At 35.4% G+C, this 24682-nt stretch overlaps 1 protein-coding gene across 1 annotated transcript in view; it reads right to left on the minus strand.

Annotated features, from left to right (window-relative positions):
* The window catches only part of LOC110887915 (probable leucine-rich repeat receptor-like serine/threonine-protein kinase At3g14840), a 52042-nt gene extending 30876 nt beyond the window's left edge, over positions 1-21166 (minus strand). The window contains exons 1-14 of the mRNA XM_035979631.1: positions 20913-21166; positions 20673-20829; positions 11424-11495; positions 11267-11338; positions 11120-11191; positions 10940-11011; positions 10772-10843; positions 10598-10669; positions 10450-10521; positions 10297-10365; positions 8827-8889; positions 692-763; positions 263-328; positions 53-118 (exon numbers count right to left, since the gene is read on the minus strand). Of these exons, the coding sequence (XP_035835524.1) occupies positions 53-118; positions 263-328; positions 692-763; positions 8827-8889; positions 10297-10365; positions 10450-10521; positions 10598-10669; positions 10772-10843; positions 10940-11011; positions 11120-11191; positions 11267-11338; positions 11424-11495; positions 20673-20829; positions 20913-20994 (1079 nt within the window). The 5' untranslated portion in view covers positions 20995-21166. The remainder of the gene's footprint in view (positions 1-52; positions 119-262; positions 329-691; positions 764-8826; positions 8890-10296; positions 10366-10449; positions 10522-10597; positions 10670-10771; positions 10844-10939; positions 11012-11119; positions 11192-11266; positions 11339-11423; positions 11496-20672; positions 20830-20912) is intronic.
* Between the last annotated feature and the right edge of the window lie 3516 nt (positions 21167-24682).

The following is a 24682-nucleotide window of genomic DNA, read 5'->3' on the forward strand; positions in this document are numbered from 1 at the left end:
GTATACAATATAATAAACACTTGGAGAAAGATGGGGCTGTTCTATTTCTTACGTTTGCCGCATCTGGCACCTATAATCCCGTAAGCCACCAATTGTAAAGTTGTTATATGACAGATCACTGAAAGAAAGTTCACAATATTAGTCAATCTGTTTACAACCATATAAGAGAACTGGATAATATCAGTCAACTTTCATGGATTGCATCTTATTGGATTAAACCAAGTAGGGCCCCAAGTACAAGTTTAACAGTAGATTAACTTACATACTATGTCCTGAGGTGATCATCCAATCAGGCACAGTACCAGATAGGAAGTTTCGGGTAAGATAGCTAAAATCAAAACAATAAACTAGTAAGGCATATATTGCCATTATACATTTTATGCTTCAGACAGAGCATGATGATATCAATCAAATTATAAATTATTATAATATGTAGTACTGAGGTGCGGTACAGATTAATATTTTAGTTAAGTTAACTAAAAATAAGGGTGTTGAATCTTTCAGAGATTCTTGTTATGTGTCAACCAATTAACCCCTTCTAGTGCAAGATGTATGTTCAATTCACAGTGGAAGATTCTTTAGGCAAAGGTGGAAGGATAATCTTGCAGTTATATAGAGAATCTTATCAAGACTTAAAACTTCTGTTGTGACTTTTGAGATAGCAATTAATACATGGAAATGAAATGCTTACATATTGCCTGTGTAAGTTAGATCAATGAACCTTTCAGGAATGGATCCACTTAATTTGTTAAAGCTGAAGTCTCTGAAAGAGCATCATATATAAATAATAAAGGAGTGAAATCTGGTAAAAAAAAAGTTGTAGACTAAATACAAAATAAAACAACCCTCGCCCCGGCCCTGATATAATAGCTTTTTCTAAAACAGGTGTAATAGTATTGTGCATATAAGTTCCATGATGGAAGACAATCGATCAATAACACGAACACCGGATTTTAGACACTCGTCACGATTCACGAACTCTTTCTTAATAGCAAAACTCGACAAACTAAATGTTTACATACACTATATTTATGTTAAACATTAAATCAATCATTCTCTAATAAAAAAACTACTAAACCAATTAAATAAACAAACCAATAAACTTAAATTCAAACTCAAAATTAATCTATAACACAGGTGATATTTAACTCTTGGAAAATCTTGACTTCTTGATAAATATTCTTGATAATATTTCTTTCTTTTTCCGATTCCTCCTTTTTTTCTTTTTTCCCAGAATTATCTCCGACAATCTCCCCCCTTAATTTTTAGCTGATCTTTGACGCCCAACAGTCCTCGTATTTTAGTAAACTTGATTGCATTACACGTTGCCACCAACCCAGTCTCATACTCTTACAGTAGTACCCTTTCTTTGTTCCAGATAACCCTTTCGGTTTTGAAGTAACACACCGTCATCTTCTCTCTCTTTAATTAATTGCCACTGATTAAATATGATCACCTCAATCTTATGGTTTATGAGCAAACGCTCTCATAAGAACACACAGTTCTTTTCCTTTGGCTTTTCTTTACGATTATTAGATGGCCCTAACTATCTGCACACCCAGTTTGCCTATCTGCACACTTAGGGTTTACATACGCTGCGTATTGGTCAATACGCAACGTATAGGGTTACCTCAATACGCTGCGTATAGAGCTATACTAAGCATATATAAACCATGGATTTCAGAGCCTTATCAGCAATCATTGCACAGAAAACAAGGGTTATATACGCTGCGTATAGGTCTATACGCAGCGTATATAAACCATTAGATTTTTTTGGGTCATTTTGGTAGGTTTGAGAGATCATTTTTTCACAAAGTTTAAATACGCTGCGTATTGACCTCTAAGGAGCGTATATAAAGGTCTGAAAATGTCTTTTATACCCTTATTTTGAGGCTATACGAAGCCAAATACAAGGGTAGTTGTGTCATTTTTGTCTCATACGCTGCGTAGGGACCTCTAAGGAGCGTATATAAAGCTCCATTTTTGTATTTTTTATTGTGTATTCCTTTGTTTATTTATAAAAAAAAGTAAATTAATTGTGTGTATTTTGGGGTATTTCCATGTTTATTTATAAAAAAACAATATTATTAAAAATAATACAAATATTATGAATTATAAGAATTAAAAATAATACAAATATTAGGTCCCGTATTGACTTCGTATAAGCCTATAAGTGTGATATCGTATCGTATAGCGTCGTATAGGTCATGTATTGACCTCGTATAAGCCTATAAGTGTGACATCGTATCGTATAGGTGTAGTATAGGTCACGTATTGACCTCGTATAAGCCTATAAGTGTGATATCGTATCGTATAACGTAGTATAGGTCACATATTGACCTCGTATAAGCCTATAAGTGTGATATCGTATCGTATAGCGTCGTATAGGTCACGTATTGACCTCGTATAAGCCTATAAGTGTGATATCGTATCGTATAGGGGTAGTATAGGTCACGTATTGACCTCGTATAAGCCTATAAGTGTGATATCGTATCGTATCACGTATTGTTCTTGTATAAGCCTATAAGTGTGATATCGTATCATATAGCGTTCTATAGGTCACGTATTGACCTCGTATAAGCCTATAAGTGTGATATCGTTTCATATAACGTAGTATAGGTCACGTATTGACCTCGTATAAGCCTATAAGTGTGATATCGTATCGAATAGGTGTGGTTTAGGTCACGTATTGACTTCGTATAAGCCTATAATGTAGGTCCAGGTTTCGGGACCGAAACCGTGATTTTATGTTTATGTTCAAAGATGGAAGAGATAAGAGAGATGATAACAAACAAACTTTGTATTAATCCGGTAGTAAACATTACAAGTCGGCCCGGTTACATGACAACCGAACTAATACCAAAGAAGTATACATCCGGGGAGAAACCAAGTGGTGATTTCTCCCGGTGAGGTCCCAGACCTCCTCACACTCTCTTGCACACACTTGTGCTCTCACTCTTGTGTTGCAAATGACAAAGTGTTGGTATTTATACCAAAACACAGGCTGCAGGTCGAAGGATCAGACTGACTGGTCGAAACATCATCTATCGATCAGACAGTCTTCGAAAGATACACACATACCTCGAATGATATCCTTCGAGGTCCATCCTTCGATGGGTATCTTTCGAGCTCATCGAAGGATATTCATAATCCTTCGATGCCTTATCCTTCGACACCCATCATAGCACAACCATACTTTGTCTAGCAACACACACACGGTCAAACGAATAACCCTCTCGTTTGACCACTTCAAACGAGCGGGTCTATACACGTTCGTTTGACCGTTTCACTAACTATTACAAATTCAGCATAAAATAAAACTAATCTATTCGACAAGCATCGGACACAAAATCTGCATCAACAAATTCCCCCTTGTCCGTTGCTGTCGAATGCTGAAAATGCAATTGCAATCATTGATCTTCAGTCAAGTAATCATCTTCTGTGTAAACAAATTCCCCCTTGACCGATGATCCAGGTAAGTAGTATCTCGACGCTCATTGTATAAAGCTTCCCCCTCAGAGTACGCGCATCCGTGTTTGAGTGTTGTGCAATTTCCTCAAAGGACTCAATTGACCGATCTTCCGCTGATCTTCCAATACTCCAACCGGCATTTGATAAGGGTTCCATTCTATAACAACTGCATCAAGTCTTGATCTTTAAGCATACCTATGATTGCGTTTAGAAATTTACCGAAGAAATTCAACATTTTGAAAATTTTTATCCCCCCATTTCTTTGGTAAAATCTCTAAACCTTAACAGATTCTTTCCACTTCAAAGAAACTGTCGTCAAATATTCACCAATTCCCTCCACTAAGCGGAACTGTTGTGTTTGGCCCATAATAGTCACGTTACCATTTTTGCCATTGCATCAGTAACCGTGACTACCCCACAATCTTTCAAACATCAAGTTTTCATCATCTCTTGTGTTCATCATGCTGCATCACCCCGCGTGTTCCCAAATCCCGTACGAGTTTTGATGTTGACATTTTGAAGCCCGGTTTGAATAATCCTTGCGAACACCCGACCCGACTCCAAGTGAATTAAATGATTAACCCCAACAAACTGTCTGAGCTCATAAAATTCCACAACATCTGGATCCTTCGAAACATCTGCATCAAACGAAAGATAAACACCAAGACAGCTTCGAAAGATGATCTTTCGTAAGTCTTTCGAGCGCATGTCACATATCTTTCGAGCATCTTTCGAGCACATGTCACAGATCTTTCGAACACCTTTCGAAGTTGGACATGGCTGATCCTTCGTACACTTCAGAGTTGATCCTTCGAAGTCTTTTTGATCCTTCGAAGAACTGATGATCTTTCGAGCACTCCTGTTCATCTTTCGAATCTCCTTGATCGAAGGATGATCTTTCGAGATCGAAAGTTATCTTTCGATGGTTCTGACACAAGGACAGAAAGTACGACAGGTTGGTGAAAAGTTGATGTGGTAGGTGACCAACTTTCGGCAAAAGAGTATGATCTGACAACAACTTTTCCCAAGCAGATTTGACTTTCAAAATAATACCCAAAAGTGATCCTTCGAAGCATGAAAATTTCGAAGCATGAAAATTTCGAAGCATGAAAATTTCGAAGCATGAAAATTTGAAATTTGAATTCTGTTTGATCCTTCGAAAAACGGTTCAATCTTTCGATGGACAAACAGCATCTTTCGAAATTTGAAGCTGTCAAGAACATCAAGAACACGGAGGACTGTTCATCTGCAGATCTGACGAAAACACTTCACGAAAATCAGTTTCTGATGATGATAACTTGAATGTTTTAGAGAAAAACATAAAACCAAACCCGGTTTAGCACAGATCTGGATATCCGGGTCCAGATCTGGGTTTTTCTCATTTTCACTTTTTTACATCTTGAACAAAAACCCACAAAAATCACAGATCTAGAGCACATGTGACTTAGTAAACGGTTAGTTTTACTAAATCGGGCACCATGGCTCTGATACCAATTGTAGGTCCAGGTTTCGGGAGCGAATCCGTGATTTTCATGTTCATGTTCAAAGATGGAAGAGATAAGAGAGATGATAACAAACAAACTTTGTATTAATCCGGTAGTAAACATTACAAGTCGGCCCGGTTACATGACAACCGAACTAATACCAAAGAAGTATACATCCGGGGAGAAACCAAGTGGTGATTTCTCCCGGTGAGGTCCCAGACCTCCTCACACTCTCTTGCACACACTTGTGCTCTCACTCTTGTGTTGCAAATGACAAAGTGTTGGTATTTATACCAAAACACAGGCTGCAGGTCGAAGGATCAGACTGACTGGTCGAAACATCATCTATCGATCAGACAGTCTTCGAAAGATACACACATACCTCGAATGATATCCTTCGAGGTCCATCCTTCGATGGGTATCTTTCGAGCTCATCGAAGGATATTCATAATCCTTCGATGCCTTATCCTTCGACACCCATCATAGCACAACCATACTTTGTCTAGCAACACACACACGGTCAAACGAATAACCCTCTCGTTTGACCACTTCAAACGAGCGGGTCTATACACGTTCGTTTGACCGTTTCACTAACTATTACAAATTCAGCATAAAATAAAACTAATCTATTCGACAAGCATCGGACACAAAATCTGCATCAACATATAAGTGTGATATCGTATCGTATAGGTGTGGTTTAGGTCATGTATTAACCTCGTATAAGCCTATAAGTGTGATATCGTATCATATAGGTGTGGTTTAGGTCCCGTCTAATCCTATATGCATATACAAGACCTATAGGAAACCTATACGAGACTTATACTACACTATACGATACGATACTATACTATACAATAACACCCGTATAGGCCTCTATACGAGACTTATATACTATACACTATACGATACGATATATGCAATACGATACGATACGATACAATACGATAAGATAATTTAATTTAAACGATAACAATATAATATATTTGTATTATTTACGAATAATATTGTTTTTTTATAAATAATTTTCTTTTTTTTATAAATAAACAAAGGAATACGATAATTTAATTTAAACGATAACAAAACAATATATTTGTATTATTTACCAACAATATTGTTTTTTTATAAATAGTTTTCCTTTTTAATTTTTATAATTCATAATATTTATATTATTGTTTATTTTTATAATTTATATTTGTATTATTTACCAATAATATTGTTTTTTATAAATAATTTTTTTTTATAAATAAACAAAGGAATACACAATAAAAAAAATACAAAAATGGAGCTTTATATACGCTCCTTAGAGGTCCCTACGCAGCGTATGAGAGAAAAATGACACAACTACCCTTGTATTTGGCTTCATATAGCCTCAAAACAAGGGTATAAAAGACATTTTCATACCTTTATATACGCTGCGTATAGGTCTATACGCAACGTATATAAAGGGTAGTTTTTATTTTTAACCCGAAACATGTGGTTATATTATCTTTTTAACCCTTATTGTTTAAATGCGTTGCGTATTGACCTCTAAGGAGCGTATATAAAGGTCTGAAAATGTCTTTTATACCCTTATTTTGAGGCTATACAAAGCCAAATAGAAGGGTAGTTGTGTCATTTTCGTCTTATACGCTGCGTAGGGACCTCTAAGGAGCGTATATAAAGCTCCACTTTTGTATTTTTTTATTGTGTATTCCTTTGTTTATTTATAAAAAAAAAGTAAATTAATTGTGTGTATTTTGGGGTATTTCCATGTTTATTTATAAAAAACAATATTATTAAAAATAATACAAATATTATGAATTATAAGAATTAAAAATACAAATATTAGGTCCCGTATTGACTTCGTATAAGCCTATAAGTGTGATATCGTATCGTATAGCGTCGTATAGGTCACGTATTGACCTCGTATAAGCCTATAAGTGTGATAACGTATCGTATAGGTGTAGTATAGGTCACGTATTGACCTCGTATAAGCCTATAAGTGTGATATCATATCGTATAACGTAGTATAGGTCACGTATTGACCTCGTATAAGCCTATAAGTGTGATATCGTCTCGTATAGCGTCGTATAGGTCACGTATTGACCTCGTATAAGCCTATAAGTGTGATATCGTATCGTATAGGGGTAGTATAGGTCACGTATTGACCTCGTATAAGCCTATAAGTGTGATATCGTATTGTATAACGTAGTATAGGTCACGTATTGTTCTTGTATAAGCCTATAAGTGTGATATCGTATCATATAGCGTTGTATAGGTCACGTATTGACCTCGTATAAGCCTATAAGTGTGATATCGTATCGTATAGCGGCGTATAGGTCAGGTATTGACCTCGTATAAGCCTATAAGTGTGATATCGTTTCATATAACGTAGTATAGGTCACTTATTATCTCGTATAAGCCTATAAGTGTGATATCGTATCGTATAGGTGTGGTTTAGGTCATGTATTAACCTCGTATAAGCCTATAAGTGTGATATCGTATCGTATAGGTGTGGTTTAGGTCCCGTCTAATCCTATATGCATATACAAGACTTATAGGAAACCTATACGAGACTTATAGTACACTATACGATACGATACGATACTATACTATACAATAACATCCGTATAGGCCTCTATACGAGACTTATATAATATACACTATACGATACGATATATGCAATACGATACGATAAGATAATTTAATTTAAACGATAACAATATAATATATTTGTATTATTTACGAATAATATTGTTTTTTTATAAATAATTTTCTTTTTTTTATAAATAAACAAAGGAATACGATAATTTAATTTAAACGATAACAAAACAATATATTTGTATTATTTACCAATAATATTGCTCTTTTATAAATAATTTTCTTTTTTTTATAAATAAACAAAGGAATACACAATAAAAAAATACAAAAATGGAGCGTTATATACGCTCCTTAGAGGTCTCTACGCCGCGTATGAGACAAAAATGACACAACTACCCTTGTATTTGGCTTCGTATAGCCTCAATAGAAGGGTATAAAAGACATTTTCAGACCTTTATATACGCTGCTTAGAGGTCAATACGCAGCGTATTTAAACTTTGTGAAAAAATATCCCTCAAACCTACCAAAATGACCCAAAAAATCTAATGGTTTATATACGCTGCGTATTGACCTATACGCAGCGTATATGACCCTTGTTTTCTGTGCAATGATTGGTTGTCAGGCACTGAGATCCATGGTTTATCTACGCAGCGTATTGGTCAATACGCAGCGTAGAGGGTTAACCCTATACGCTGCGTATTGACCAATACGCTGCGTAGATAAACCCTAATTTTGCTAGGGTTTGGTGTGCCAATAGGCACACCCTTATTAGATACACCAAAACTTTTGATAACATGTTGACCAAAAAAGTCCCATGTTCCGATTTCCAATACCCACGACCAATTATTTGGCATTCAAAGTTGCAAAATGGTGAAACAGTTATTAATTTCCCATTTCCACTTCCATTATCTTTACCGATGGAGCCCACTTTTGAAATTCCTTTGGATAAATTAGAGCTTTTCTAATGGTAGTGTTTTGGGTGTTTTTTAAGAGAGAATAGGTGATGTGGAGGAGCGAGGGCGGGGAAAAGTTCATGGTGAAAAACGGGGAAGAGAAAAAATGCGAGGGGGAAGGGAGGAGAGAGTGTATTGTTTCAGGGCGTTGAGAGAGAAGGTTTCTAATTGGCACTCCAAAAACAATAAAAGAGCTTTGCTCTTAGTTGTATACGGTTGGTTGTTTCCTACTATTGTAGTATGTATCTAGACTTTTAGTTTAGTAAAAAACTTATTGTCAGAAAAAGAAAAACAAATCAAACATCGTGTTACTAGAGGAAAGGATAATAATTACTAACAAGAGATCCGTTGAATGAACAGATTTTGGTAACCTGCCGATAAGATTGCAACTCCTCAAGATCCTGGTAATATAGCGTTAGTTTAGAACACATTATTTCAAGTTTCTAAAAACAGAAATATAGATGTGATAACACAAAGATGAATAAAAAATTGATAAAATAAATTAACCAAACGAACTATTGAGCCTTGTTTGGTGTATATTCCAGCCAAATAGAAATTACAAATGTCTAAGTTGTGAACCTATAGTCACTCAACACTCAAATGTCTCAAAGATACTGATATGTCAATGGTCCGAGTCATACGTATACAAGGACTCGTCTACTATTGTATCAAAACTCAGCACAATATTCTTCTAACAAACCATAAGGTTCACATCTTACACCGTTTTACTCTACGTGTGGACAACTTATCTTATGCTATAGAACTAAGAAAGTAAGAAGACTTTTTATTCGATAACTATGAATCATCTAAGCGTATTATTATCCCTCATAAATGTTAAATACATTCTGATTTAGAACAATACTGAACATAAAATCTAGAGTAAACTTCCGTTTTGCTCCCTGTGGTTTGGTCACTTTAACGGTTTTGCTCCAAACCTTTAAAAATAGCCATTTTACTCCCTGATGTTTCGGTTTTTTTGCCAGTTTGCTCCCCGCCTCTAACTCCATCCAAATTGTTTGTTTTCCCATTTTGCTCCCCGCAGGGAGCAAACTGGCAACAAAACCAAAACATCAGGGAGTAAAATGGCTATTTTTAAAGGTTTGAGGTAAAACCGTTAAAGTGACCAAACCACAGGGAGCAAAACGGAAATTTACTCTAAAATCTAACTTTGCATAACACATCAGTCTCACACTTTCCCATTGCTTTTGAAGAAAAAACAAATTGTCAATTCGTCTGCATCATAGAGATGGCATCGCATCATTATCCTTTTCATTTTCATGACTATCATACATTTGTGTATGTCACCTTCTCTCATGTTTTCATAACTAATTTCAAGGAAAACACACAAAGGTTGCCAAAAGATTCAAATAAGATACATTACAAAGTTTAAACCATGTCACTAAAAGACACCACTTAGACATGAGGATCACAAAAGTGTTCTGAACCTGAAAACTTGACCCATAAGCCAACACAAACAAAAAAGTTACAACTTCACAGTTTAGAACCGTAAAAGAACTATGCATTCATGCTCTTCAAATCCAAAATAATAAGCATCAAAATCAATTAGCCTTTTGACCCAAGAACATGACTACATAATTACAATTTGGCATTCTTTCCAAAAGTAATTAAGTTGATTGTCCTTAGATAGTTTTTAAACTTATGATGGATTTCATGCACTGCCTTGATCTTTTTGAACACCAAATATATCTTAAATTCTTAATATATCTGCTTAAATAACCAATGACAAATATAATAATATAAGATTTCAAGCACAAATAAAACTATGTGTAAGGAAGCAATTCACTCACAGGGTCTTAAAAGATGCATTTTTAAATGGTGGACAATGCGTGTCTGGTCCTCTTAAGTCGCTTATTCTCCTGCATCTCTCGACTTAGTCAATACTAGTACTTGATCAAAATGGCAAGCACATCAGATAACTGACATAATGAGGAATTACTAACAAGTCTGTTAAAGTTGTCAGGAGAGTAATGTTAGGAGGTATTGGCCCTTCCAATCCACTGGCCTGAATCCTTCTGTTATTCAGAAACTTTATCTAAATCTAATTGCTATAGCCAACAAATAAATAGAAAGAGTAAAGAAATGTCTCACAAGCTTGTGAGACTGTTCCATTCTCCAATGAAATCCGGGATCTTCCCAGAGAAGTTGTTACTTCCAATGCGACTGCGTAAGAAACAAATGTAAAAACGGTCAACGAACTACATCTAGGCTCTAGCCATATAATGATCAAAGAATACATAGATCCAACAAGGTAGTAGAACTCACAAATCCTTCATATTGATCAGATTTGCAAATGATGCCGGCAATTCCCCGGTGAAAAAGTTTGAGCTCAGTAATCTAGAATAGAAATCAGAACAGTTGTTTATAGTCATTAGATAACGCGATACAGAAAAAGTATCGAAAACAATTGAAACCAATTTCACTAAGTCTTACAATCTTTCAATGCTTGCAAGATTCCCAAGTTCATCCGGAATTGCACCAGACATCATATTGTCCTCGACCATTCTAATTTTCAATAGAATTGTAGTTACAAACAACAAAAAAACAATTACATAAGTTACAATGTACATATAAAGTAAATTTAAATAGATTAACAGATGATCAGAAGTTTACAAAGATCTCAACGTGCTGATGTTTCCGAGTTCCTTTGGGATTGATCCAGTTAACCGATTTGCGATAAGAGAACTGCAAATAAGTTTTTGTTGTCAAACATAAAACTTTAAGATCCAAATTAAAGTAATACAGTATGTTAAAGATTACATGTTTAGAATTTGCTCCATGGAACCCCATTCTGGAGGGATGGTACCACTGAGATAGTTGCGAGTTAAGTCTCTATAACAATTAAATACACAAATCAACTCTTAAACACTAACAACAAACGATGGAAATCAATTTAACGAAGAGGAAAGGATCGTACAAATTCAGGAGGTAAGGAAGATTGACGAATTCCGGTGGGAGAATGCCTGGTAGACTTTGTCCTCTTAGGCTTCTGCATCCAAAAGATCATTCAGTGTAACAGTAATTTTTGTAACCGATCGTAAAACGTTTCAGTTCCTAAACCCTAGTATTAGTAAGCTGATTTCGTTTATCTTTCGAATTTCTGCAATCAAGTTAGGCACACGGAACGCCAATGTACATAGAGCCGTAACCTGGGAATGAGTTTTTTTTTTTTTTTTTCCGTCGAGTGATCTCTTTTCTTTTCCTTTTTCTTTTTTAGAACTACACACCATCTGATCACATTTTGTGTAACAAATTTTACATGGAGATGGCAATCGAACCCAACTTGGATGGGTAAACCTGTAATCCGATAGATTTGGGACTGGTTTTGGGTCGGTTAATCGGGTTTGGGACGGTTTGGGACTAGTTTTTATTTTTTTCCCGGGTTTAAGACGGATTTGGGATTTGATGATATGCTCGTTTACGGGATCCGATTACCCGATAAAGTGTAGTCGTTTACCCGATTGTATACCCGATATAATTTCTTTTATATTTTTAAATATGTATATATATAGGATTCGGTTCAAATGAAAGCCACTACGAGTTGTAAGAACTGTGACAACTTTTTGATCCGACGCGAGTTGGGCCAAATTTTTTTTTTTGTGCACAAACGTAGATGAAAACATTATAAATACATCTGTAAAAAAAAGTTAAAAAATTGTCGAGGCGTTAGTTTTGACTAATGCAAGTTTTTTACGCGCTGGCGTAAATAACTATTTTTTATCAAGGCGTAAAAAAACTTGAATTAATTAGTTAAAACTAACGACTCGACAATTTTTTTACATACGTGTTTGTAATGTTTTTATCTGTATTTGTGCAAAAAAATTAGCTGATGTTGAATGTTATAAGTGGCGGACCCAAGATTTTTTCCCATTAGGGTCCCTTTTATTGGTCGGGCTGGGCTAGGAGCAAAATAAAATACATTATCATTATAAAAATATATAATCATTACTCATCATTGGAGAGTAGCTAAACCGATATTCACATACTACAAGGCTTTTCTTGCGTTTTTCTTATTTCGACTTTTTTCTATTATTTTTGAACGACGACTTTTTTTTAAATCCCTGGTCATCTGTGGGAATTTAACCCAAGATTTTCCCCTCCTAAACCTGGGTGTTATGAGGGGTTGTCCATAATAAAATTCTTATGTCTCTTTATGGTTACTTACATATTGTTTTGGTTGTAATTAAAATGCCTTGTTCGTTTGCAACCTAGTGTGTTCTAGAGTTCACTAATGGAAGGAAAGAAAATAAAAAAGAAAGTAGAAATATTTTTTTTTTCCCGAGTTTCATTTAAGGAAGGAAAAGAAAGGAAAATAAAACATGTTGTGTTCTCGAGTTTAATTTAAGGAAGGAAAAGAAAGGCAATGGAAGGAAAACCAGACTAAATTTTTTAGTTTTTCTTTCCTTCCGATTTGGAAGGAAAGACATCTTTTTTTCCTTTCTCTTCCTTTCCTTTCTTTTCCTTTCCTTTCTTCCTTTTACTTTCTTTTTTTTTTCCCTGGTTAAGTGAACTCAAGAACATAAAGGTATTTTTGAATCCGAAAAGTTTAGCCAAACGAAGATTGATTCTACAATTTTTTTTTCCTTAGGGATGATAACCGAACCTGACTCCGGAATTGTAAACCCAAAACATTTGGATGGGTAAAGGGATAAGTATCCTAGTATGAGCTTTGTTTTCAATTATTTTTCATGTATGAGATAGGTTAATGTTAGCGATTGGCGAACTTCATGAAGAAGATGTTGTCAAATGTTTGCCATCGATTGAAGAACTTAATACTATAGTATGAAAAGATACAAGTAGATTTTTGTATTAGCGAATGAAAACTTGTGGTATTAGCAAATTGAAGGTTCTTTTGGTGAAAGAAACACGATATCGTGTAGCGAATGGGATGCTTTGGTTTACGAATGGAAACAAATTTGAAGAACTTTTAGAGAATGAAGATGTATGGATATCGAATGACTAATTTGGTTAACAACGAAAATCCAAGTAAGTTTTCGGGGAACTCCGGTGAGATTCCCGTCACTGGCAAATCAAAAGTCCATTTTTTTTCTGAAAATTTCCAATTGTATAGATTTGTAAACAATTTGTAAATGTATCTTGATATTCAATTTGATGTTTACTCTAAGATTTGATGTTTGATTTGAAAATTTTTGTATATAACTGTCGAAGACCCCCAAAACAAGTCCGATGTGAAAATTACTTCAATTTTGGTTCAAATCCTGTTCAAAAACACTTAAAGTCAGTGAATAATCATTGTGAAATATTTGGTTGAAACGAGCTCCATAGCTCTAAAACCAATTGAATTGCATGCTTTGTTTTTGTTCTTCCCAAAAATGAAGAACACACAATATTCAACCAGTTTGGATCAATTAGTGTGCGAATCCACTGATCTATCTACCGAATGTATACATAATGATATAAATTTAAATGATTTGTATTGGTTTCACACAAATTTGATTACAAGATGATAAATTTGACAATTTAGGGTTTGGGGTTCTAGAGAGAATGTAAGTGTTTTGAAGTTGTGTGGGAAATGTTGTGAAAAGGTTATGACAAATAGCAAATGAACCTCCTTGTATAGTAACTCTCATTCACTGAACCCTAAACCCCCATGTAACATGCGTAATGCCTAGTAATCAAACTCTATACAAATCATACCTTGACACAAACAAGACTCAATACGCGTATAATTAAGATCTTCAAGTCGTTGGCACAATTCGTGCACCAACAGACTATGAGATTAGGCGATACCTAACATGGTTACCCAAAGCATATACCTGTTTACACAAAGTGCATGCATACCCGAAAATATTTCTTTTCTAGTTTTTATTATACCTTTACTCTAATCTAGTAACGGTCCATTTTACTAGTTTCATTATGGAAATGGGAACTTTTCTTTTAGAATATGTATTTGATGATGATGATATGTAGGTACGTACGTATGTATCTAGTTAATCAAATTGTAATTTGTTGTAGTTATTAAAGACATGGTTATAAAAAAAGGTCTCCAAGGCCGAGTACTCCCGAGTAGTCCTTACAAGGTAGGCTGCCGAGGCGAAAATATTTTTCAACTCCGACTAATTACTCGGAATCGATCAAATGCGATCAACATCGGTCAAAATCGGATCTAGTAGGTCAACTCGGGCTGAGTTTGACTTAAAATAAAATAAAACATAATTTCTATGCATATCATGTTAAAGAATGAATATCAATTTCACATATTTTGTTATAAATATTAGTAAATTTATGTTATTTGACATATATTTAATTTCCGAAAACTAATTTCTTTATAATTTGGCATGTCCGAGTACTCCCCATGTACTCTCCGCCTAGGCCGAGTACTCTCAACTCCCCGGTCGACCGACTAGGGAGCGCTTAGCGACTTTTGCAACCATGATTAAAGACATCAGGTTATATAAAAATTGGAACGGTAATCGAATTTTTTATAGCTATTAAAGACGTAAGGTTATATAAAAATTAGAATGGAAAGAAAATGCGTATTTGAAAATCTCAACGTAACATTTTTTAACAATCTATTAGATAATTGATACCTGACGGATAATTATCTGACATATACCCGACGAGTATTATGCCGAGTATGAGACCCAGTTTTATAAGTTGGTGTGAAATTGAGATTACCAATACCCATCCTATACCCAACCCATTGACATCCATGTTTACCATTCATGGTTATGTCTTTCCAACAAAGGCAATGTTAGAGGTATAGGTGTTAATCATGTCGGGGTAAAGGATTCTGGGTTAACGAGTTGATTTTGTGAAACCAAAAATGGCAAAACACATCAATTTTAACACAGACTTATTTAAAATCCTTATGTCATGTTTTGTATTTCAGTTTAACCAATTTAAATTCTACTTCTGAATATGAGTATGAATTAATTTAAAAAAAAAACTGCTAAAAATATGTTAGGATATATTTTGTGCATTAAAATGTGTGGACCGATGAACAGTAAATGTTTCGTCCTTTACTCTAAATTTTCATAGTCTATTTTTTTTTTTTAACCAAATTTCATTAAAAGCCCTAAACTTTAATAAAGTGATCAGCCCCTAACCTTAAATAAAGTCTTCTTTTAATCCTTTTTCTACGCATTTTCGTACAACCCTTGATCATTAATAAACTTAGTACTTTTTTAGTTTTTAGTGAATTTTCAATTGTGTTTTCATGAATTTTTTTTTAACGATTTCACTTTTTTTGTATAAAGTGTTGATAGTGAATTTTCAATTGTGTTTTCATGATTTTTTTTTTTTTTTTTTTTTTTTTTTTTTTTGTAATGGTTTCACATTTTTTTGGTATAAAGTTTTGAATAAATCGACGCCCCTTTGCCCCTGCCCTTCTCAACTTGTGGTTTATGTCAAAATTTTGCTTTTTGTATTCGAATTCCCCCTGCCTCTCTCAACATGTGGGTTTGTGTTAATGTTTTGAGTTACTTTTTTACACAGTTTAATAGTGTTAACGTTTTGACGTTATTTTTTACATGGTTTAATCTCACCACCGTAATGCACAGGTTTCCATTTACAACTTGTTTTGTTAGAGAATGAAAGAAAAATAAAAGTTTATATAAGAAAAAGTAGAGTCAGAAAAAACAGAACATTAAATAATTAACAACATCGTATTAGTTTTTTGGGTGGAGATACAATAGGAAGTTTATTTGGCTAGGAAGGATAGGAAGTGATCTTGACCATCCATTAAGTTAATCAAGGGCTAAGATTAAATCAGGGAAATTGAAAGAAAGAAAATAGGCGCGTGAGTTTGTTCAAGGGCATTCTAGTCAATCCAAGCCAATAGTTTCTCTCTCCTCCAATTCCCCCCCATTTTTTAAATGTTAATAACTCTTTCATACGACATTACTTTTTTATAAAAATTGCACCAAAAAAACGAGCGTTTTTTTATCTTTAAAACGAGTATACTATTGCTATATTTAAAAAAAAAAAAAATTAACCCAGTTGCGTAAAACGCAATAGAAAAACCACGTAAAACGCAATGAAAAAAAAAAACCTAAAAAATGACATTTTTCTAAAACGCAATGCACCAAAAACACAAAGAAATGACTTATTTGTAAAACGCAATGGCCAGAAAACACATAGAAATGTCTTATTTGTAAAACGCAATGGCCAGAAAACACATAAAAAAGTGTTTTACCTAAAACGCAATGCACCAAAAAACACAAAGAAATGACTTATTTGTAAAACGCAGTGGCCAGAATACACTTAAAATGTCTGTTTTCTAAAACGCAATGGACTGAAAACACATAAAAAAGTGTTTTACCTAAAACGCAATGCACCAAAAACACAAAGAAATGTCTTATATGTAAAACGCAATGGCCAGAAAACACTTAAAAATGACTCATTCTAAAACGCAATGGACTGAAAACACCTAAAAAATGTGTTTTACCTAAAACGCAATGACTAAAAACATTTAAAAATGTGTTTTTTTCTAAAACACAATAGCCAGAAACCACATAAAACTCTCTTATTTCTAAAACGCAATGGACACATAAAACTGTCTGTCACTGTAAACTGTCTGAATTGTCTACGAATTACTGTCTTCGAAATGAGCCAGGGGCTCTGCCCCTTGGACCCCGCCAGGGGCTGCCGCCCCTGGGACCCCGCTACCGGGGGCTGCCGCCCCCGGACCCCCGCAAAGATCGTAAAACGCAATGACTAAATCAAAAACCCAGATCATGAAAATGAAATTAAAGAATTTCTTACATGGATTGAAGCCGATTTCTTCATCAATTGACGAAAATTTGAATGATAGAAACACTTATCAACATTCGAATCGAACGAATCGAGTGATTATCTCCAAAATCACCGGAAAACCGAGATTTTTTTATGAAATTAAACTGGGTTTTCTTCAAAAAAAGCTGAAGAACACGTTGATCGGGTTCTAAATCATTGATTGGTGATGAAAATCGCACTATAATGTAGTGATTATTGAGATAGAAAGTGAAGAAATAGTTGAAGATGCTGGGTTTTGAAAATGATGGGTTTTTGAATTTACTGGGTTTTGAAAAAGGAAGAAGAAGGAGTTGGATTGACTAAAATACCCTTTCTCTTTATTTTAAAATTTGCCACATGTCATAATCTTATGGCTTCCTATCCTTTCTAGCGAAAATTAACTTTCTATTTGATCTTTTCCTTAGTTTTCTTTTTCTTATTTTAGGTTTCTACACTGTGATTGCTTACATATAATTTCTATTTGATAAAAGGGTAAATTACACTTTTCGTCCTTTATGTTTGTATCGGATTGCAACGGATAGCCTTTAACTTTAATAATTACAATCACAATCCTTTATTTGTTAAACCTGTTACACTCTACGTCCTTTAGTACTAACCATTTTAAAAATTTCAGTTAAGTTTATTCACTTAAGGGTATTTTAGTCAATTCATGTTTTTATCTAAATGTTTAATAAATAAAACAAAAAAAGTGCATATACACTTCATCTTCCCCAATTTCCTAACCCTAAAACCCTAACCACCACATCTTGCCACCACCACCTCATCCTGCCGCCACCACTCCGGACACACCTACCGCCCTAACCCTTTGCAGATTTGCAATCTCCAAGAACGCTAAATTATATATAACTATATATTTTCAAATCAAATCTGCACTTAAGTTTACCAAAATTTCATTCTTTTGCTAACTTATGCAACTCGATTCCCGCATCTCTTGATCGAACGCATGTTATTCTCTATATATATTTCTGTATTATATTGGTTTCTAGTTTTGATTTCGTGATATCAGCGTCAGCTAAAAGCAATGTCTAATGTTTAATTTGTAATGCATTAGGTATCAATAACACGTTGATGTTTATCTGCCTGCAAGTTAGAAATTTAGGGGTTAGGTTAACCGTTTCTGTTTGTGAATCTGTTTAATTCACTGCGAAATGAACTAATGAGTTAATTCAGTTTGATTCAAGTTGTAGCAATAGCATGAGGTGGTTTTATTGAATCATATTAAACAAGTAATTGTTGTCAGTTTTTAACTTGTTATCGTAATTTTAGAATTAACACCCTGTTGTTTTCTAGTTTAGACAGTATGTTGGTGGTATTTTCTGGGTTAGGAAACGCATCACGGGCGTGTCGTGTGGCTGTATTTCTACAAAGTGTTAGGGGCCGTGGGTGTGGCTGGAGTGGCGGCAGCATGATAAGGTGGTGGTGGTGGCGGCAGGATGAGGTGGTGGTGGCAAGATGTGGTGGTTAAGATTTTAAGGTTAGGAAATTGGGAAGATGAAGTGTATATGCAATTTTTTGGTTTTATTTATTAAATATTTAGATAAAAACATGAATTGACCAAAATACCCTTAAGTGAATAAATTTAACTGAAATTTTTAATTTGGTTAGTACTAAAGGACGTAGAGTGTAACGAGTTTTGCAAATAAAGGACTGTGACTGTAATTATTGAAGTTAAAGGCTATCCGTTGCAATACGGTACAAACATAAAGGACGAAAAGTGTAATTTACCTTTGATAAAATATTATTTAAATATTAAATACTTAAAATATATAGCATCCAAATGCTATTAAATAATCTTTTATCGGTCTTCGGGTCAAAAATTACGTTTGTGATAAAACCAGACCCATGGGCCATTTACCTATATATTACTAACACAACTAAATGAACAGTAACACATTGGTGGTATCAGGTACTGGCATCAAATTTACCAAACCAGATATATTTTCGGTATCGATTTGGTACCGACTTTTGACATTTTCGGTACCGATTCGGTATCGACTTTTGACATTTTCGGTACCGTTTTTACTCTGAAATACTGGTATAGTACTGTTGCCGTACCATGTATATTCAGTACCGGTACCCACTTTTGGGGGTTTTCGGTATTGAGTTCATCCCTAACATCACATTTGAGCTCATGCCACGTAGCAACACAAATAATTGCACCATTTAGATTGATTTTCATACACGTGGTAAGTAAGTTGTATTTCGTTTGAATGAGGTTTTATATACACAACTTCTTTTGTTTTCTTTTTTGTCTTTTTCTGTAATGAATGAATTGTAAAATGTAAATTTAACTTGGATATTTAAATTATTGATGAGCAAATGGTATCAAATCCTGTAATCAAACTGGTATCACATCAGTACCAAATTTACTATACCAAATCATTTTCGGTACCAATTTGGTACCCACCTTTTGGGGTTTTCAGAATCGTTACTTTCAGTTCGACACCGGTCTAGCACCATACCCGTATTTACTTATTTTTACCTTCAAATACTATACCGTATAGTACCGAGCATTTTCAGTGCCGGTACCTAATTTCGATTATTTTCGGGATCGGTACTTTCAGTGTCATTACCGGTACTGAGCTCATCCATATTTTAACGTGTTAGTAATGTCATAACTGAACTGAAAACAACCGAATTTCCAACGTGTAGAACGTGTGGGTCCTAGTATTATATATTAGATTTTTTAAAATCGTTTTTAGGACGGAGTAACTATCGTTACTACATCATGTTCATCTATGTTTTAGTATTTGGTATCCGCTTGCCGTTGTCGACACGCGTTTTACAGACATTGGATCACCGTCGCAACGCGGGGTCAGAAAATCAACTAGTTCAATGAATTAGGTTAAAAGTTCTCGAATGAACCTTTTAAAACGCTACTTTTGAGTATTTCGAAATTCAGTTCATTCAATAAATTAAATTAAAAGTTCTTAAATGAACCTTTTAAAACGCTACCTTTAAGTATTTCGCGATGCAGTTCACCTTTCATTTTCCAAACCAAAATGCATCACTGCCAAAGGGCAAATTTTATAAATTTTACCGTTGAACAACTTTTGGTAGCCATCTTTGTCAATACTAATCAGTCGTAAATTTGATATCTTTAGAAGTGTCTTGTTAAGACGAACCAATGATAACCAGACCCCGATTTGAACCCCTTGATCTGATTAAAACTTTCATTTAAAAAAACATATTTCATAATAATTCATTTAAAAGAGCACACAAGCGAGGCAGTGGCGGATCCAGGGGTGTCTTGGGGGTTCTCGGGAACCCCCTCGGTTTGGAAAAAAATAGTGGAAATTTTATATGATTTTAAAAAAAAATAGTGAGTATTCGTGAAAATCTTCCAAAAGGAACCCGATGGAAAAAATTCCTGGATTTGCCACTAAATTGTGAGCGAAGAGGAAATTACATGCTAATGACGTGGCATGTCGAGTTGTTGCTGAGGCTGCAAGTGAGGTTATTCGAGTATGCTCCGCTGCTAGAAATCTCCCAACCAAGACATGGATCGCGTTCGAAATCCCAATTTAGTTTACCTAGCTTTCTTCCAATCTCTCTAAGTGCATCCACTGCAAAAAGATGCTTTCAACTAATTAAACTACAAAACGTGCAATATATATAAGCTTGAGCTCGGCGTATCTTATAAACTAACCTTCTTCGGGAGGAAGACAAGTTGTGTTCATGGATGCAAAAACGAAAGGTAGGAATGTAACACAGAGAATTGCCCACAACATGTTGCTTAGATCTGTAATTGAATGCTTTCTGAATGGAACATAAATAGATGTAATTATATAATAAATATCCAATTACTGCTAAATGATGAGCACCAGTAGCAGTTGGGAAATAATGACAAGTCCTATACAAAGTTGAAAACAACTTGATTTTGTAGCTTTCAATAATAAATTAGTATAATTGTCCATTGATCGGAGTGTCGCGCCCCGGTTAAAGATAAAATTTATAAGCCCAAATTATCCTTAACAATGTGTTAGGGGTAGTAAGGAGTCGAACCATGAAGAGTTTGTGGCTTGTGTGCGGATTTGATTGATTTTTATTTGTTTGTTGTCATTTTATGAAGCTTGCTATTAAATTACTTACCTTGGTTGATTGAAAAGAGTGTCGGAATGAACTGACAAGTTTGTTTGATTATTTAACTAATAAAAACTTGAACAATTGTGCGAAAACTTAATTAACGATTGTAAACAATATGTGAGAACAAGGTTCACACCCGGTTCGGTAATTGAAGTCCTAGGATTTCTACACGTTTTAGATTCAATTCACTTGTATCAATGACCAACGAATTTAGTATCGCATGGCTTAGGTGCTAAGAGTTATCGACGTCGTGAGCGACGGACCACAATGCACTTCGTTACCAAGGACAAGTAAACTCTAACCTAGAGGCATAATTGCACATAAACATTTCCCAAAGTCAAATTTAATCTTCATTCGAAAATTCACGAATTCAATACAAATGCAAGACAATTATCTTTGGTTTCAAAATCAAGACACAATTTGTCACAAATCGAATCTTAAACACAATGTTTAAACCCTAGAAACTTACAAAAACCTACACCGGGGTGATACCCACAAGACTTAGCCGCTCATGGTTGGATGAACACGATCAACGAATGATTGAAGCTTGATTATGAACATCTTGAAGCTTTGAAATGATGAAGATGGTGATTAGGGTTTGTGGTTGGTGATAGTAGAGAATGGATTGTGGATTGGATGATGTTGATGATGATGATGGATTAGGGTTTGTGTGAATCGGATGAATCGAATTGATGGATGTGATTAGGATTGATAGAAGATGAAGGTGATAGTGTTCTTGGCCCCCAAATGAGGTTCAAAACTTCAAAAATATGTAACTCCCCAAAAAATGATCAAAACAATCCATATATTCCGTCCCCAAACCTTGGAATTCGAAAATTCGCATCTGGTGTCAGAGAGGGGTGTGTCGACGGCCCTATAGGGCGTCGACGACGGTGCCTAGTTGTTTGGGTTTTCTCCGACGCATTATTCTACTGTCTACGGACGTTTCTGAGCGACGAATGTATCTGAGGGGCGTCGCCAACGGCCCAGGAGGGCGTCGGCGATGGTGTTTGCATTTCCCATTTTCTGAATTTTCCCTTTCTCGCTCCCGGTTGACCTGTTTTCCGTCCCGATACTCCGAATACCTCTCGAATAGCTCCTTAAACTCCGTTAGACCTGCAAAACACAATTCCAATCAAAGGTAGGCTATTCGAAACTAAAAGTTATGTAAAAACACCAACTTAAACATAAAGGAACAACGATTTTCGACAACTCATCACATCCCCACACTTGTCTTTTGCTTGCCCTCAAGCAAATCTATTTTTCACTTTCACGTGGGTCGAATGAAAAACACACTTCCCATTCTCGAGACATAAGTTAAGGTCTAACGTCATACTCAGTTCATGAGTCTTACAATTTTCAAAATATTTAGCGGTAAGGTGAATAATCACATAAAGATGGTTATCCAAGATTAACCCGCCCTTGAAACTAACATTTCATGCACACCCCCTCACAATGTTCTCTCCACTCGGTTCAAAAATGGGCTAATAGATACTGCATTAGTACTTTTTAAGTAATCACTCAAATCGATTAGAACACGTACCCGCATAAGCTTGCAACGTAATCATTCTCCAACACTGAACACGACTACAAAGCACAAGTCAAAAGGGCTTTAAACAATCTCACCAGCCACCTAGGCTTGATACGTGGTCGAAAACCGGTGCTTGTAATTGTTTAATTCGATTTTTTACGCAAGTTTTAATTTCGAATAGCCTACTTTTGATTAGATACTTGTTTTGCAGGTCTAACAGAGTTTAAGGAGCTTTTCGAGAGCTTTACGGGTCACCGGAGTGAAAAACGGACCACCGGGACGCGAAACGAGTCAATCGGGAACTCAAGACACGAAAAACAGGAATTGAAGAATTGGAGCACCGTCGCCGACGGCCTACAGGCCCGTCGGTGACGCCCCGTGGAGATCACCGTAGCCTGTTTTGGCCGTAGACAGCTAGATAGGCCGTCGGAGAAAAAACGAACAAGCACATACCGTCGGCGACGGTGTCTCAATTTGCAGACGCGATCAGCTTGCTTTTGGGTGTTGTTTGACGAATTAAAACAAAATTTTTACCATCAATTGAGGAGTTACACATTTTTTTGAAGTTTGAAACACATCTTGGAGCCATTACCTACCATCAATCACCTACCAATTCCATCTATCATCAAGATACAACCCGAATCATCATCATCCATCTCACAATCAATCATCCAAACCCTAGTTCCATCAATCCATTTATCCATCCGTTCATCATCACCACCTACCCAAACCCCAAACCTCCTCATTCACCATCCTCAAGGCTTCAAGATGTTCAACTTCGAGTTCTCAACATCCGGTGATCAAGCTTCTTCAACCATGAGCGGCTAATCATCTCAGTTTCACCCCAGAATAGGTAGTTGTTAACTTTAGGGTTTTGAATTGTTCTTGTTTCAACTTAGTGACAATTTGTGTTTGATTTTTGAAACCTTTGACAATAGTTTGCATTTGTTTCGTATTCGTAAATTGTCGAACGATGTTAAAAGTTATGACTTTACAAAATGGTTATGTGTAGTATGCATTGTCTTGGTTAGGTTTTACTTGTGTTGATCATAAAGTGTATTCTTGTCCGTTTCTCAAAACGTTGATAGTTATTAGCACCTACGTCACGGTACACTAAATCCGCTAATCATACACAATTGAGTTGGATCTAAAAACTTGTAGAAACCCTAGGTTGACAATTACCGAAACCGGGTGTGAGCCCTTTTTCTCATTATCGTTTATTAATCAAATTTTTGTGCAATCGTTAATTTTTAGTTGTCAATCAATTACACCAATTTCTTTAGATTAAATTCACATCTCTCAATTAAACAAAAATACAAAAACATTCTAGTAAGCTTCATAAATTGTGACACTCTTGATAATTCAATCGAATCCATTCACAAACCACATACTCTTCGTGGTTCGACCCCTTGCTACCACTAACTATTTGTTAAGGGTAATTTGGGATTATAAATATTATCTTTCACCGGAGCGCGACACTCCAATCAAATTTTGGCGCCGTTGCCGGGGAGTGCGTGCGCTTTGTGTTTGGATATTGTTTGAATTTGTGTGATTAACTGTTTAAATTGCATAATTTCTTTTCCTGTACTTGTCTTTTTCCTTGTTACGCGGGGTGTGTTACTTGTGCAGGTTACAGCTAGTGCATGCATACGCGGAACTCCGGGAGGACTTCACCTTTAGTCTATGAACCGGAAATCGAAAGAGTCGCAAGAAGAAACCTAGCAAGCCGGTTAGAAGCAACTCTTGCTTCTAATCAAACAACCCAAGCACCACCACTCACACCGACCATTGAAACCGATTCA

This window comes from Helianthus annuus, chromosome 11 (assembly GCF_002127325.2).
Source record: "Helianthus annuus cultivar XRQ/B chromosome 11, HanXRQr2.0-SUNRISE, whole genome shotgun sequence".
NCBI classification, from domain to species: domain Eukaryota; kingdom Viridiplantae; phylum Streptophyta; class Magnoliopsida; order Asterales; family Asteraceae; genus Helianthus; species Helianthus annuus.